Source organism: Theropithecus gelada, chromosome 15, assembly GCF_003255815.1.
Source record: "Theropithecus gelada isolate Dixy chromosome 15, Tgel_1.0, whole genome shotgun sequence".
Lineage (NCBI taxonomy): Eukaryota > Metazoa > Chordata > Mammalia > Primates > Cercopithecidae > Theropithecus > Theropithecus gelada.
The window spans coordinates 64180526-64198828 of record NC_037683.1 but is presented as its reverse complement, the minus strand read 5'-3'; the positions used below and the strand labels follow the sequence as shown (position 1 = coordinate 64198828).

Below are 18303 nucleotides of genomic sequence, written 5' to 3'. Positions count from 1 at the left end.
ACACTTTTTGGTTCCCCAAGGTAAAACTAGCAGCAGGACTCACAGTTTATCACCATGGTTGCCAACATCCCACCTCAGAGAAATGCTGAAAAAACTGAATCAAATATGAGTGGTTTATTCAACTGAAGTTCAAAATCTTCTTTGATGAAGCTTACATCCCTTGCAGTGTAGCCTGTCAGTTCCTGGTTAACTTTCAGCAAAACACATTTTCTTGGTAAGATGAAAGAATTCTGAAAATCGATGACCATGGCATGTGAAAGAGACGATTTAAGTGAATGTCTGCCTTACTTTCAAACAGCAAATGATGCTGTTCTTAAGTGGCAGTCCAGGTCTCACCACGTGCTTTTTCAATTGATGATGTGGCTGGTCTTTCATATGGGAAGACTACTTGGCTGATCATCTGTTCATCTCCCAAAGTGAGCGTCAAAGGAACTGTTCAGTAACTTTATGTAAGTTTACAGATAAATTTCTTTTGAAGTTTCTGGGCCATGGTTTGAAGAAAGGCCATGGGAAGTTTCTTTTGTTCCATGGGAAAAATGGAAAGTCACCTTTTCTGCATAACTTAGAAGATTAGGGAGTTTGAGACCAAGTACCATACTCCCTTCATTGTTTCCAACCATAGTGTTTTAACTGCCCATTAATCTCCTTAATTCAGTTACTTCAAAGCTAACATCTAACCCATTTGGTAATGCATTGTCACCTTGACATATATCACTCAAAAAATCCACTTGTCTAAAAAATTCCTGGATGAAGAAATTTTTCACGGGCTTCATGAGAGTTCCACATTACCTCAATGAGGTTTTTAGGCTTAAAAACATCTCCAGTTTTACAAATGGTGATAGTATCTTTATTTAGTCCATCCAAGCCCATCGAAATGGGGATGTTGAACAACCAAATCTTTGTTTTTAAGAATGTCCTGTTTGGCTTCACTTTCACCTTCAGCAAATTCAGTTTCATTTTCTGATGCTGCAAAGCCAGATCCTTTTGGTGGAAGAGGCTCCAAACTCTGTGTGTACAGTGTCCTCATGCTTCCTTCTCCTGCTGCCACCTGAGAGAGCTCCCCAGGCCTGACCAATCCTCAGTTATGAGGGCAGAGGCTGCCATTCTTTACTTAGATACAGATAATGCTGTTAACATCGCCCTGAAACATCAAGTATTATTTTTGTTGATCTGGCTTTTTTTTTTTTTAATTGGTTCTCTGAGTAGACATTCACTTAAATCATCTCTTAAATTGGGGTGGATTCTTTTTTTCTTGCTGCCACTCAACTCCAGTACCAAAAAGTATTGACAAAGAGGGTGGAGGAAGAATATAATTAAAGTGGTAAATAGTATATAGGACATGTGAGGAATAGCTATTTCTATGTTGAATTAACTGAGTTTAAGCAGGAAAAGGAGAGTAAAAAAGAGGAGTTCAGAAAGACATTGCACAGTTTCTCCTTTAGGATATCAAATAGCACTACCATCGTCTTTCTTTCCTATTGAGGAAAGAAGTCAGAATGGGTATGCATTGCAACCTCATAGTCATTAGTAAGGATGTCATATGTAAGTCTAGTGTTTAGGAGGGCTACGATTGAACTCATAATATTACCATATAAACATTGAGAAATTATATTGGTAGTGATGATGATGAATTATTTTGGATATACTTTTGGTTCCCATTATCTGTTCCACTATTCAGTACCTGGTATTTAGTTTTCAAGAGAGCTTTTCTTCTCGTAACTTAAACAGAAGATTTGAAGTAACAACAAACCAACAGTCAAACTCTTTTTTTCTGTGAATAGATAAATATTTATTTTTCCCATGAATACTTGAAAGTCAATTATATTAGTTAACTTTCTAAATTTCACATATAACATGTTTTTACTATCCATTATTTTCCCCATACTTGTGGGAACAGAAGTTTAAGTGATGTGGTCAACAAATTCAATTAAAATGCATTCGTTTAGTTATTCAGATTATTTTGAAAGAAACTACCTTGCTAATATCACATAGGTTAAAATTTGCTATAAAGGCATATAATGTTAAAAGTATTCATATAAATTAAAAGTACTTGTTAAACATTTTGAGTATTTTTGGTCTTTCAGAATTAAAAGTATTAGTAAACTGTTTTGAATAATTTGACACTTGAAATAATAGTGTTGATTTTCATTTTGAGAAATAATATTTAAACATAGTTACAAAATAATTATTTAATTGGACATTAGCTAGAACTTATGTTACAAAGTATAAGGGCATTGAATTAATTTAACTCCTTGTAAATGTTATTGAGAGTAGCATATCTCTTATCCATATGCGGATATCCATATTTCTCTGATAGAACCTAATTTGAACACATCAAGACAGATTGGCATTTTCAGACCCATAAAAAAACTGCTTTGTTAATTGCAAACCATATTTAGTATGACCTTATAACAAAGTAGCACTTTAAGTGTCATGTTTTGTCTTTAATGTGCACACTGGAGCTGGGTTCATCTGTACCAGACAACTACACTTCATGAAAAGAGGTTTTTTTCTTGATAGGCAATTAGCAGTAATTAGGAAGATTCACCTCAATAAGATGTCAACATGAGATTGTTTAAAAAAGTTGAATGTCAGTGACTTAAAAAAGGAAGTTCTTCTGACACCTGTGTATGGCATGTGAAACATGAAATGTTAATTTAACTTTTCTGCTTATTATTCATGCACAATATTATTTTGTCATTCAGACTGTGCATTGACAGAGTGTAAGGGTGTTAAAATAGTGTTGCTAGAATAAAAAGAAGATTAATCTACCATTGGCCAATTAGCCAAAAGGTACTTAATGGTCTCTAAAGGCTACTGAAGTCTAACTACTAGCAAAAGCATTGGTGAAAAGTCCTCTATATTACCTTCATTTGCTTGACATTTTGTGAAACACAGTATAGCCCTTTCATAACTGCAGTTGTCAGAAAATAGTTTATAAATGAGTGATGCAGTAACTTAGTGGATTTTTCATAAGAAATTTTGTTACATAAATAATTACGTCTCAGCCTAAGATCTTTTTTTGGTTATTGGTTTTTATTTTTTAATTCTTTCTCTTGGTGATCTCAAGTATCGTAACAAAAGAAAATTAATGTTTTAAATTTAAAAGTCTTGTTACTAAACTTGGAAGTTATTAATCTGAACTATTTACCTTTTTAAATAAGTCTTATATGGAAAATATTTGTTAGTGACATAGAAAATGATGGCATTGTCTTGATAACTCATACATTTTAATTGACTGTGAATTTAGTCCTATACCTGGACAACATACAGAATTTTATTTCTTTCCATTTTATCCCCTTTAAAAGTATAATATTCTCAATAAAAGAACATTGATTCTATTCACAGGAGGGAGAATATCATTAAAATTATGGTGACTTTCTAGGGCGTTCTTGCCTATAGAATTTACATATATCCCATTCAATTAGAATTTTCTCTCCAGTCTCATTTATTTACATTCTGGTAACGTAATTTATGTTGTAATTTTTTAAAAACACAATAAGATTTTAAAATTGCTGCCTCTACTTAATTATGAATCGAAATAATCAGATTGTGAGAATGTAAATGAACTTATTTCTGTATTCAACATTAAATAGTCTTAAGTCAGTCCTAAGCATAATTTAAGATGAGATATTTTGGAGAAGTTATTGGAAACAGATCATTCTCGTTTAATGATTGCTTTTCTCTACTTGGATTGTCAAGCCTTTTGGCTTTCAAAAGGAGAAAGAAAACATGGAGAGTACATTACTGTTATAGATGGCAACTAAGCCTCACTTTTTACTCTGGTTACTGATTCACCTTTTTCAATATTGAGCTTCTCACCGTTACTCCAGCATGGACTGCAAAGTGTTCTTTGGCCACCAGCTATTTCCTGCATAGACCTCCCAGAAACTCTGATCCAGTGTCTCTGGCATTCCACCTCATGTTTGGCTGTATTTTCTAGAATTTTGTGTCTTTATGTTTCAGACTCTACTATCCCAACTATTTCCAAATTTTTTAAATGGTTCGTTACTTTAAATTTTTAATCCAGTGGTAAAAAACAAATGGGAAAGACTGAACTATGTCTTTGAATGCTGTAGGATGGATATTGTCCAGAAAAAAACCGTAGGTCAGAATCATTTTCATTTTAGAAGTGAAGAGCTATACCCGATCCCATTCGTTTCCCTTGGAGCACTGCTTCTGAACTGGTTGGATACCCAATAGCATTTTCTTTGCATGTGCTACAACTAGCAACATGTTCGTTGAATAGGCAGATATTGAGTATTTTATTCTTCCGAGACATGAAGATCAGAGAGTATCTAAAAATATATTGTTTTGGGAGTAATTAGGGAAATGATTTTCTCAGCTTTTTTTCTAAGCCCTTTATTTCTCATTATGGGGCCTGAAGAATATTTTCCAAGGGCCTTGTTTTATTTTTTCTGATAGTTCGTTCCTGAACATTAAAATGTTTACCAGGTCTCCCTGATGGAGAAGGGATGCCTGATGTCCTCAGACTGCCCCCAGTTTACTGACCAGTGATTTGGCAACTATCTTCTCTTGAGTAAAAGTTGGAAAGCAGAGTGGTCATAGATCTAAGCTAGTACATTCAATGCTGTACTTAGCTTCTAGATCACATTTTACAGAACAAATCAGGGGAATATGGGGAGGGAAACAGGCTCTAGTCAGCATTTACCAGACAGGAATTGAAGGTAGCAGCAGTTCCCTCAGCTTCCCGTTTTGTTTCTTTATAGCACTTACTATAGTTTATTGTTACGTATTTCTGGATTACAGACCAGTAGCTACCTAAAGGCAAGGATTATTTATAACCTTTTTCTTACTGAAAACAGAGAACTAGCATAGTGCTAACTACATAGTATGTGTAAAAAGAATAAATGATAGGTATTGAATCAGGTTCTGAATCTAGGTACTCCATATCTAAATCTGCCAGCAAATGTCAAGTTGGTGCCATGAATGAAAGCAGTTTGTGAATGAAATCCCATATAAGAAAATAAGGGAAAATAGGCCAGCGGAGACTAATTTACCCTATTCATAGGATTCTACAGTTACAGTTGAGAGCACCAAACAAAAGCTTCTGGCCAGAGGCTTTTTGCTTGTCAGTTAAACTACAAAATGCAGATCTGGTAGAGGCAATTTATATTTCTAGCATAGAAAATGGAACATAAAAATAAACTGAAAAAGAACAAAAAAAATTAAAAGGAAAATGGGGGTCAGGCACAGTGGCTTATGACTATAATCCAAGCATTTTGAGAGGCCGAGGCGGGAGGATTGCTTGAGGCCATGAGTTCAAGACCAGGCTGGGCAACACAGCAAGATCCCATATCTACAAAAAAATTTAAAAATTAGCTGGGTATTTTTACTCACTGTAGTCCCTGCTACTCAGGAGGCTGAGGCAGGAGGATCCCTTGAACCCAAGAGTTTGAGGCTGTAGTGAGCTATGATTAAACCACTGTACTCCAGCCTGGGCAATAGAGCAAGACCTTGTCTGAAAAGAAAATGGGACAATTTGTAAAGCAATTGAATAAATAAAATGAATACAAAATTATGGATAAAGAAAAAAAAATTAATCCAGAGTGAGAATATTATATAAACTCTACACACTGTGGGGTTTGGGAGACTAAATTGAGATGGGACAGAGTGGCAGTAAGATAACAAGAAGTAGATTCTAGAAAGGCACTGATGTAAAAAATATCAGGACCCATATTAATTTTCTGTGCTACAAAACACAAATTTAGCAGCTGAGAAAAAACATATGCATTCATTACCTCACAGTGTCATTGGGTCAGGAGTCTGATACAGCCTAGTGGGGTGCTCTGCTCAGAATGTGGCAAGGTTGCAATCAGTGTGTCAGCCAGGCTGCCTTTTTTGAAAAATTCAGTTCCTTGTGGGTATAGGACTGAGGTCTGTGGCTTGCTGGCTGACAGCCAAGGATCATTCTCAGCTCATTGAGGCCTCCCTTAGGTCTTGTCTTGTAGCTCCTTTCATAACATGGCAACTTACTTCTTTAAAGCCAGCAGGGGAATCTCCCTGACCTCAGAGAATGCCTCTGGCCTTCTTTGAAAGGGCTCATCTGATTAGGTCAGGACCAGCCAAGAAAAGCTTGCTTTTGATTAGCTCTCAGAAACTTGATTAGGGACCCTGACCCTAATTACACCTACAGAATTCTCTTTGCATATAACATAATGTAATCATGGGAATGACAACCTATCATATTTCTGGGTCCCATACAAGGGGAGGGTATTGTACCAGAGCATGTCATCTGAGAATTGTGTCTACCACAGGATATTATACTGAAGAATAAGTTTTTCAGTACATTCTTATTTCTTCTTACAGTCGCTTAGAGAGTTCTCTCCTTTTCAGGGATTTATGCTTCCTCAATGTTAAATTTAAATAAATTATTAATAGATAGTGTCTAGTTTAAAAATTTTATAGTGTTAAGTTCTATTTTATAACCTTTGGTTAGAAATAATTGACTACACGTAAATCAATACGAATCTCAGTACTTATTCTTATTGAAGTCAACTCTTAAATTGAAATAGATGTTTGGGAGACTATAGATGGATTGCACTGCTGCGGATATAGAGTCAGAGGAGCATATCTGCCTTCAATACCTGTGTAGTAGTGTAGGAGGGATCCTAGATTGATTCTAGTCAAACAAGTAACTATGACTTAAGACAAACTAAAGTTTCTGTCATGAGAGAAATTACCAGGTTATTATGTATATACATGTTAAAGTTTTATTAATCTAGCTCCTCAGCCTTTAACACTTCTCAGACACTATTAGTAGCCTTTACCACAAGATAACAATGCTGACAATGAACATCTACTACTTGCAATCACAGACGTTTTAAGATTCTGTCCTCAAGATCACCTTTGTTAGGTAGACAACCACTGTCTCTTTTTAAAATGAGGAAACAAAGCCATGTGTTTGTGCAAGCTCACTCAGCTGGTAAGCAGTAGACCCAGAGAATATGAATCCAGAAATTATGATTCTTCCATGTGTGTTTTGTTATCACTTGTTCTTAACATAATGTGACTTAAATGCTTATAAATATTTGCTTGAAGATGGAAAGGCAATAGTAGAGAAATAGGAATCATGCTGCTAATAAACAAGAAAACTCACAATTTTAAGAGTAATCTTAATTTATTGGTAGATTTTTATGGCACAGTCTCTTTCTAACAAGGTCACCCACAAAAGTTGTCTCACAGCCTACAGCAAATGTAAGCAAAAGAAAGTTATTTATACATTTTTTCTCATCTATAGCTTTCTCAGTAAGAAGTAGAATTTTTAAAATGAGAGAAGTTAATAAGAGAGCTCCAGTTATTTGTCCACAATGCTAAGGAGAACCAAAGGTTTCCAAACTGATGGAATGTGTGATTTACATATTTCCTGTTTTTCAACAGATGCTGCGTAGCATTTCTATGCATATATAACTAACAGCGGAAATATGTTTTCAAGATTGTAGATTTTAAATATTGTTTAATCAAAATATTATATTTTAATAAAGTACAAGTCATTTAGTTTACTGCCTCTGTAATTTCAGTTTTTCTTCATTTAATACATTTTTATATTGTTAAATTGAAGTTGAAAGTTACGTATGCATGTCTTTTAGAAGAATGTATTTATTGACTTGATCTTTCCTCAGTGGAGGCACATTTATAGTTTCAGGATCTGCCAGGTAGAAAGATTAGACAGAAATCTGGTGGCATACAAGTATAACAAATGAGAGAAGCCGCCTAAGTATTCCAGTAAGAAGAAAGGAACAAAGAAGTCTTCATGAAGGAGGAATACTAAGCTGCCCTTTAAAGATGAGACAGATTTCAGCAGAAAGAAACACCATGTGTAGAGTCATCCATGTAAAAATGGCAGGCAGGTTTGGGGAATGGCAGGCAGGTTTGGCTTCATATGATGCCTGACAGCAACACAAATTGAAGCCTAAGCTTAGAGAGCCTTATTATCCACAAACATTTGAGCTTTATTCTATTGGAATGAAGAACCCATGAAGGGCTTTGATTAAGGGAATAACTGGTCAGTGTTGTTTTAGGAAGTTGTATAAAAGGTGGAATGAAGGTAGGGAAAGGGTGACGGCAGAGAGAGGGTTATTGTAATAGTCTTAATGAGATAATGAGGGTTTGCATTTAAGAGAGTGGCTGAAAGGAATGAAAATGAGAAACACTATGTAATTTGCAGAACCTGACAATTGATTGGACATAGGGAATGAATAAACAGGGAGGGAGATGGATTCAAGCTTGAATATTAGACAGGAAGATTTCCAGTTTAAGGAAACTAAGAGTTTACTATTAGATATTAATTATTAGGTTCTTTTGGGACAACTCATGAACAAATTTCATAAACAATTTCCTAAAATTCTATAGAACCATGCTTTTAGATTATAAGGTAAAATATAGCCAAATAGTTTTTTTCACCACAGCATACTTTTTATGTTGCCAGAACATAGTTTAATCTGAAGTATATCAAGTTCTAGTTTTGAATCCATGATCTTAAATATTCATATTTAATAATATGCACTTACATATACAAATACATATATAATGATGGTATAGTTTCTAGAAATTGTGTTTTAAATATAGTGTTAATACTTAAGTAACATGTTTCATGTTCATCTTACTGTACACTTTAGCTACATCTTTTGCTATTTCTAATTGGAATTTTTAACAAAGAAAAATTTTTCCCCCTCTGAGAGATTTCAGTATCATTTTGTCTAATTGTACCTTATGTTAAGGTACCACATTATAAGCTTCTTTGGAATAATAAAATAGTAATGCAAATACCCTCTTAAGCAGCTCTGAGTTGTTATGCCATTATAGTTTGGTGACATTCTGCTGACTATAGATTGGTGAATGAGAAGGGCTAACATTAAGATGGTTTCTTTTACACTCCTTCATAAGAACATTACTATTATATCATTTAGCAAAATGTTTATGCTATTAAAAATTCAAAATGTAAGGAGTTTAGTGCATTTCTACCTCAACATTAGAAAAAGGACCTTTCAACAATCAATCAAGTGCATAAAACTGAGCGAGTTTGTTTGCACGCTATTTATTTGAACTAAATCTCTAACAAGCCTCGTCTGCTAATTGGACTTAACATTTATGTTGCTAAATGAGAAGCATTTTGGCTGCTATATAGGATGGTAAGACCTACCCAGTGGAATAAACAGCTAACATCTGTTATCCTGTCCTGCTCCAGCTTGGCTTTTCCCAGTTAAGTACTACATCAGCCCTGAAGTCGAGGTTATCAAATATGTGAATCTCTGGCTCACCCATTTATGTGTGAAGGTAAAGAAATAGTGCATCATCAGTCAGGACCAGCCAACCAAAAGATATTGAGTACAGCTGGTTCACTTTGTTTTAACTTTGCAAGCCCTACTACTATAAGCAAAATCTAATAGAGGTTAAGATTTTTGTAAAGTTCGTATAATAACTATAATTAATTTCAGTTCTCTTTAATATTTTCCTAGCTGTAGACTTTTATGCTGATAATTATTAGATTAAATGTAGTTACTTTTATAATATATTTATATTTATTTTCTTTTTTTTAAAAAAGAAGCTAAATTTGGATTTGGCTGGGCTTCGGAAAGAAAAAGAAGATTTACTAAAGAAATTGGAGTCCTCATCTGAAATCACAAGTTTGGCAGAAGAAGTTTCCCAAGTAACATTTCCACGGATACAAGTTACATCACTTGGTCCTTCAAGGAGCATGGATTTGGAAATGAAGCAATTACAGTGTAAATTAAAGGTGATTATAAAGTTTAGTAAGCATGAAAACATGTATTATGCTTGAATCCTGCAAGACATATTTATATGAACACTAATTTTTTCTAATAAAGGTAAATTATAGTATAGATAATCCAAAATTATTAATATTGCCATCATCATTAATTTTTAGCCCGGTAGATTCTTATCTGATAATGAATACTACCATTCTCTGAAAAAGACAAGACATCATGAAATCCTAATTTAGGAGCTGATGTAAACTGGCCGATATCTGCTACTCTAATACTTCTTTCTGCCCCCATGCCTCCCTCCAGCTAAACAGAATCCTTTCAGACATGTAATATGTCAACATAAATAGAATTGCTTTTCTCTGCATACTTCCAGCAAGTTAAACTTGAGAGTGAAACCAACCCACTTTTGCTCTCTGCTTCTTCTCCCTCCCGCTTATCTCCTCCTTCTCTGTCTCCAACCAACAACCAAATTAAAATAGTAGGAAGTATGTAGAAAAAAAGCAATGAGAGGAAAAAAAAAAAAAAGAATCTAAGACCAAGCAAAACTGTCAGCAACTTAAAAGTAAGGCTGTCCTTAGTTTAAGTAGAATTCCCTTGTAAGAAATAGGATTTGTGAGTGAGTTTTAATTGGAAAGTTCATTTTCATGCTTCTTAAGCCCATTTATTCCTCACATATTTAAATATTTTCTTCAGTGAGGGTTGCTAGCTAGAAGCTAAAAAGGGCAGTGTATATGGGACCATTGCTATAATGTGAGTCACTAGAAAGAAAATCCTGATTGTAAATACACAGAGTATATTAGAAATGGAATAATCATCCCTGTTAGGAGGGTACTGGAATACTATGTTGAAATGTCAAATAGACTCGTCATTGTTTTCAATCCCAAATAGGGTATGTGCACCCTTCAATAATATATCTTTTAGTGCAGATTTACTCATAGGATAAATAGGATAAAACTTAAAATAAATGAGTTTATTATTGCTTGAAAATAATTTGCTTTATTAATAGTAACCAAATATACAAACTAGCATTGGGATTCTTCTTGAATACCATCTTCTTTAGACGGTTTTTATGTGTAAAACTTGGGTCAGTCACAACATTTTATAATCTTAAATAACTTATAAAATATTAGAAATGTGAGGGAAAAAGTGTTATGCAATTTTGGGGCATGAACCTTAAAATGTGTCTCTGAAAATGAGGGATAAAATGTGTAAACTGAACATTTCAGTGTTAAGGTTTCATATAGAGAAGATAAAATCATTGAGATATTCCTTGATCTTATCTATCACATAGACTTTAATTCTTACTTCTGTGATTCTTCGTGTATTTAAGTCCTCATGATTCTAACTTTGTTTTTCACCAAGATAAAATAGATTGCTAGATCCAGTATTGTCTAATCTGACTTCTAGAAGACATAGTTTTAAGTTGATTTATACATAAATCATAATTTATGATTTTTACATAAACAGTTTTTCATTGATTTATATTTTACTTATTTTACTTACTACAAATGGTCTAATAATTTTTGGTAATAATAGATCTATATGAATGTCTGTAAGTTCTTTGTATTATGATTTTTCATGGTGTAAGCTTTTACCCACGTACAGGTCTCTCTCTTGGTTTGGAGGAATGTATGAATCAGAAAGAGAACTAAAGCAATTAGTTTGAATTGATTGTCCATAATCTAACCTAGAGTCTTGGAACACTGACCAAACTGCATAGGGACAGAAAGGATAAATTTTTACTTTTGTTTTGTTTCGTATTTTCATATAGAAATTTCCTAGAAGACCAAGTATCTTTAAGTATATAATACTCTCTACTACTAAAAATTTTTGTTTTGATTCTGGTTTGTAGAGATTCCATAACAAAATACCACAGACCGGTTGTCTTAAACAGTGAACGTATATATTATTCTCACAGTTCTAAAGGCTGGAAGTCTAAGATCAAGGTGTCAACAGGTTTCATTTCTGTTGAGGCCTCTCTCCTCGGTTTGTAGATGGCTGTCTTCTCCCTGTGTCTTTACATGGTCTTCCCTCTATGTGTCTTTGTGTCCTAATTTCCCTGCTTATAAAGACACCGCTCAGACTGAATTAGATTCCACCCTAATAACCTCATTTTACCTGAATTATCTGTTTAAAGGCCTTATCTCCAAATACAGTCACATTCTAATGTACTGGAGGTTCAGTGAGAACTTCAACATACTAATTTGTTTAGAAGAAATAGAATTTGGCTCATTCCAGATATCAAACTGATAATATAGTGATTTTTAAATAAGTAGCTTATTTTATGCTTAATGTTTTTAGACTTAATTGAGAAAATTGGCTAGATTCGAATATACTAAAGGTTTATACACACCTTTTCTGTACTATGCAGTTAATATTACACTTTTCTGTGTAATTTTATATATGTTTTTCTGATGTCTGTGGTTCATTTACAGTTGAGAAAACTGAGACACAGAAAGAGTAAGTTACTTGTGCAAGATCACACAGGTACTGCATATAGAGCTGAGATTAGAACTCTAACCATCTGGCTCCATAGTCCATGCTCCTAATCATTATACTATGCAAATTTTAAAAAAATATTCAATAAGCTTTGTATAGGAAAGCTGTAACAGGGATGACTTTTTACCATTGTGACATTTTTGATGTATATGTTTTACACCAGATTTTAAGTCATGTTACAGATAAATATTGTGTAGTAGGGAATGGAAAAGGGACAAAAGACCTGGGTTTCAATCAATTTTTGGCCATTAACTTCTCGTCAACCTGGTCAAGGAAATTACTTAACTTTTCTAGAGGTCTAAAGCAGAGATACCTTTCTACCCATCTGATAAAAATTTTTGAGGATCAAATGAAATAGCTGTTAGATTTAGAGATCTTGGCAAAAGTGTATCTCAACCTGGCGTTTTATTTATTATAAATTGCTTTTCTCTCAATTCTCCAAGTCAGAGTTAACAGTATTTTCAGCCACATAAAATACAGCCTTAAGTCTAAAAGCAGAAAAGAATCAACCAGTTATCTTAATATCCACTTAATTCATTCCATTGAAGATACTCTCAGACTTTATTTACTGCCTGTATCTTTTATTTTAAATACAATTCTAAGTTTATTTTACTTCTTAGCAGAAAACACCTTCAGTGCAGCACGCTAGAAGTATGCATATTAAGGGGAAGGATGATTGTTTTTAGGCAGGAATAATGACACAAGCAAAAAATTACAACCAACAGATTGACAGGAAAAAAAAAGGCAATATGAAAATGTTAAGGTAAATACAAAATTAGAAAAGCACAGTCTGGGACCATTTAGAGGAGGGATAAGTAGACATTTATATCACAGTAGTCCCTAAAACCATCACTATATTATAGTATAGTGATAATATAATACGTATTAGTATATCATATATAATTTATAGTGATAATATTTATAATATAATATCACTATATTAACATATCACTATTAGCTTAGCATAATCATGGATGTTCATATTTCTAACTGAATGAACAATCATCAGAGAAAGAATTGAAAATTAATGATTAAAGCAAACGCTTCAATTATTTGATAAATTGACTAGTGTGGAACATATTCAAGCAGTGCTGGAAATAAGATACTGTACATCACTGTAAACATGCAAACTATGGTATAAATTTTGATTGCATTACACACACATTTGATCAAAACATAACATTCAAAAGAGTTGCCATGCTGAAGTAGCTTTGAGTTTTTAAGAAAAATTAACATTTCATGTAAAAATTAAAATTATTTCAAATGTTCTATTTGTATGTTATATCCATGAGATATTTAAAGTCAGTCTGATGAATTACATTTACCTTGGGTAACTAAAGTTTCATCTTTTCAAACTCAAATTATTTTTAGCATGAGTCAAACATCCAAATCTAGGAATAGTTCTAATAGAAACAATTTATTGTAGTTTAGAAATATTAGCTAAATAACTACTCCAAATATTTTAACAGCTATTATATTTTATTTATATTCATTTAATACTTTTAAAACTTAACAAATGGATTAATGTGAGTATGTCAACATTATCTTGAATGTGGAAAAACTAAAGTACTGAAAAGACTAAGTGATGTCTTAGATTATACATTTAGTTGGAACTAGAGTCAAAATTGAAAGGTGTTCTAACACTGTAGTTATCACCTCTGGTTCCTAGGCTGTACTGACAACAAATACCACAGAACTGTTTTGCTTTGAAAAACTAATAATTGTTTATAAATAATTTAATAAGTAGTGTTATTAATAACTTAAAGTAAAGAAGGATTGAGTATTCATGAGGTTTTCTATCAGTTATCATTATTCTCTAACAAACTATCCCAAAGTATCGTGGCTTAAAACAACAGTTTATTATTTCTTACAATTTTGTTGGTTGACTGGGAAGTTCTTTTGTTGGTCTCTTCTGGGCAACCTCATATCCCTGGATTTTTTCAAACCGAAGGTTTCCCTAGTTGGAAGATACAAAATAGCCTCACTCATAGATCGGACAATTGATCTACTACCTGTCAGCTGTAGTGTCTTGGTACACTTCCACATGATACATCAACTGCAAGGTGATCCTGGAGCAGCATTCCAAGAAGGCAAAGAGAGAAGCCATAAAGCTTTAAGGCCTGGGAACTGAAATTTACACAATTCATTTCTGCTGCATTCTTTTGGGCAAAGCAAGTCACAAGCCAGACTACATTCAGAGGGTTGGGAAATGGATTCCCCTGCTTGATGAGCAGCAAAGCATTTGTGACCATAGTTAGTCTAAGATGTTAGTAAATCCAGTATTTGTTTTAAGTGATCTTTTTAAATCATTAAAATTCTTAATTATTCACATATTTACATTATACTAGGACAATTCACATTTCCTGTAAATGTATTTTGGATACATACTCTTTGCTATTCTTACATGATTGTGTTCCTCTATAGTTTGGCATGTTATATAAAAGTTTTAGTATTACTATAGTATTTCTATTAGAGCATATAAAATAAAGCATTTAAAATATTAAAATATTCATTTTAATTATTGTTTACCATAATTATTGTAAATGTATTCTTCTTTTTTAGAATGGCACTTATTTTTATGCTGCTTTAGACCAAGGTTGAAAGATATATTTAAATTTATTTCTATTTTTAATCTAGAATGCAACTAATGAACTCACTAAACAGTCATCAAATGTGAAGTCTTTGAAATTTGAACTCCTAGCAAAAGAAGAACACATAAAGGAAATGCATGAAAAGTATGGTCTTTGTATTTCTAGCCATTGTATTTGGTGCCACCTAGTGGCATCCAATTCTATTAAACGTACCCTAAGAAACTGCTAATGTTAATGTTTTCCTTCCCTAGTTCATATTTAAACCTACATAAGATGAAAGTTTAAGGAATACTATGTATAGCATGATTAATGGCAAGCTATTTAGTTTTTTTATTAGAATAAGGATTAAGTTAAATTTCCCTTATTAAACATATTTAATTTTGAATAAATACAAATTAATGGCTTCAAGACTATGAATGAAAAACTTTACAATGTGGCAGTTATTTGACCCCCCCCAAATATATAGATTAGTATTTGTATTGGATTTAATGCCTAAACTTATGAAGCTAAGGTATAAAAAGGAAAGTTTTGTTTGTGTTTAAAATAACTGGAGGTTATGAAAGTTTGTACTTTTTGTGTTTATCAGTAAAAAGATTTTAAATGCTGTATCCCACTGAATCAAAATTATTTTCATTCTGTATCTTTCAGAGCTACACTATTGCTTAGAAATAGTAAGGTGTTTAGATAGAATTCCAGTTGTCTCTGATACATTTAAGATATAGGTATCTCACAAACACACCTGTAGACCTCATTATAAGTGAAGAGCACTTAGAAGTGATATGAGTAGATAAAAGTCTTAGACAAAAAGATTGGTTAATTTTTTAACTGATAATATTTTGAAGTTTATTTATTAAGAGTAAGTCTTGCTTATTGTTTAACAGGGCTCTCAATTAACACTCTTTGAATTCTGGCTTCCCTACCTACTAGGCCTATGCCTAAATTCAATAATATTAAATTAGGTTCTTTTGAGGAATAAATGAGCTAATACACGTAAAGCACTTACAACAGTGACTGGAACATTGTAAGTCTTCGATACATGTTAGCTATTGTCATTCTTATTTTAGTAGCAGTAGCAGCAGCAGCAGCAGCAGCAGTAGTGGTTCTCACAGCATCTACCATTTTATACTTAATATTTCATCAACTGTGCTAAACAGATGTGTGGATTGAATCTCAAATTATATTAAATTAGAAGATATTATGGCTAATTTAGTTTCATTACAAGAGTTTACATTTGTTTATTGAAGTATTAGATTTTTTCTTATTGTTATGCTTTTGATTATCTTTATATATCACTTTGATTTTTTACAGCAATGTAAAAATGTGATTTAAATGAAATAGCTCTAAGTTTTCATAAGTGTTATTAATTTTTTTCATTTCTTATATTTTTGTTTTAATACATATATGTAATTGTATAATTACCAAGTCACAACTATAGATTTTACAAGTGCTCAAAATATTAGAAGAACAATATCTTATCCAATGCAATTCATTTTACTAATTTACAGTGTCAATATCACATAACATTTAAAAATTAACAGTAGGTATAATATTGGATAAAATGTAAGATATCACCACTGTTAAGGTATTTTCTGTCACTCTTGATGTTACCTTTTTTTTTTTCAAGGATGTCTCGAATGGAGAGGGATATAACTATGAAAAGACATTTGATAGAGGACTTGAAATTTCGACAGAAAGTGAATTTGGAAAGTAATGAGAGTTTTAGTGAAATGTTACAAAATCTTGATAAAAAGGTATCAATTTTTATCTTAACTGACACTAAAAATATCACATCCTGTTGTATTTACTCTCTTACCACAAATATTTAGTCCTAATAAACGTATAGAAAATATTCATAGGATATGTATTTACTGTTACAAAGTAACACTCTTTGCTCTGAAAGTACATTATTTATTTTAAAATTCAAGTCTCTAAAACCTCATACATAATATGGCCACACATTCTGTTTCTATTTATAAATATCCCATGAGAAGATTAAAAATCCTCAGTATTTCTAGGATCCTTTTTTACTTTTTATTCAGTATTTCATTTTATTTAAAACTATAACTTGTGATAGAATCAAGCTTGTATTTCTTAGGGAAAACTTGATTACCAATAACGATCAGAAGTTCTTTAAAAATGTACTTTCTTTTTAGATACCCTTAATGCATTTTACATGGGAAGGGAGTTGTACCTGCAAAGGGAGTTGTAGTTAAAGTAGTTATGTAATATGTGACCCCAAACTAGAAGGTTTTTTTTTTTAAAGATGCTATTTTCACAACTCATAAAGCACCCTGTGCTTTGGCATTCACTAAATGTTATGCACACCTGAGAGAACATCTCCTTTACTTTCCTTGTTGAAAATGAAAATTTAAGTATCTGTTAGGTCAAATGGATTTAAGAAAGAAACTTTTACATGAGCATGACGAATCCATATGGATTTTCTTTCTCTTCTCTTCCATGCCGCTGTGCAAGTTAAAATCACTTCCTATAGGCTTTTTCAATGTTATCCTTTCAATTTTGCTATTTTTTTAACTTCAATAATAATTTCCTACATAGCCGTGGAATCTTTATGTAAGTAACATTTATATTTAGTGGCATTAAACTGAAAAACTACTTTTTCTGTTATGCTTTGAGATACATATTATATATCTTATAAATAAGCAATGTATGTATATACTATTATTTTATTTCATCAAAAAGGGTATGCAATACTTATTTTAGAGAATACAATGGAAAGTTAACTATAACTTGGCTTGTTTCAGAATCAGAACAATCATCTCCTGCCTTAGGAAGTTTAAGTTAGTAATTAATGGATATGTAGTTAACATTAATATTGTGTTATTGGGTGCAAGGATATACATACCAGTATTCATTTAGTTTGTGTGCAATTTTGGGTTTTGTTACTGATTTAAGGATTGTTACTTTCATTCATAATATGAGTTCTGTAAGTATAATACTTGAATTTGATAGCGTTATGAGAAAATAAATGGAAGTAGACTCATTCACTCATTTAGTTTCTGCTGGAACAAATACAGTATATTACTAGAATGCCTTTAACAATAATAATTACCTTTATGCTTTTAATGTAGGTAAAGACATTAACTGAAGAATGTTCCAACAAGAAGATATCAATTGATTCACTAAAGCAAAGACTTAATGTTGCTGTAAAAGAAAAGTCACAGTATGAACAGATGTATCAGAAATCTAAAGAGGAGTTAGAAAAAAAGGTATGCTTTTAAAAAGATAATTTGAGCTTAGAGATGGAATATAATGGTGTTTGTTTCATTGTTAACATTGTTGATTTTTTTCCTTCCCCAAACCACAAGCTAGTTAAACACTTCAAATAAGTGCAAAGAGGATTTGTATCTCTACATGAAACACTAAACATTTGTTTAACATTAAAGATATTTCTGTATTAGAGAAAACAGGTTTTGTTTGTCTTGATAGTTTTTAAGAAATGAAAACTA

At 32.5% G+C, this 18303-nt stretch overlaps 1 protein-coding gene across 3 annotated transcripts in view; it reads left to right on the top strand.

The window, feature by feature from the left end:
* CNTLN (centlein) overlaps positions 1–18303 on the top strand; it is a 369548-nt gene that overhangs the window by 306940 nt on the left and 44305 nt on the right. For all 3 annotated transcript variants that reach the window (XM_025360690.1, XM_025360691.1, XM_025360689.1), the window contains exons 19-22: positions 9566–9757; positions 14883–14980; positions 16461–16587; positions 17926–18063. In XM_025360690.1, the coding sequence (XP_025216475.1) occupies positions 9566–9757; positions 14883–14980; positions 16461–16587; positions 17926–18063 (555 nt within the window). The remainder of the gene's footprint in view (positions 1–9565; positions 9758–14882; positions 14981–16460; positions 16588–17925; positions 18064–18303) is intronic.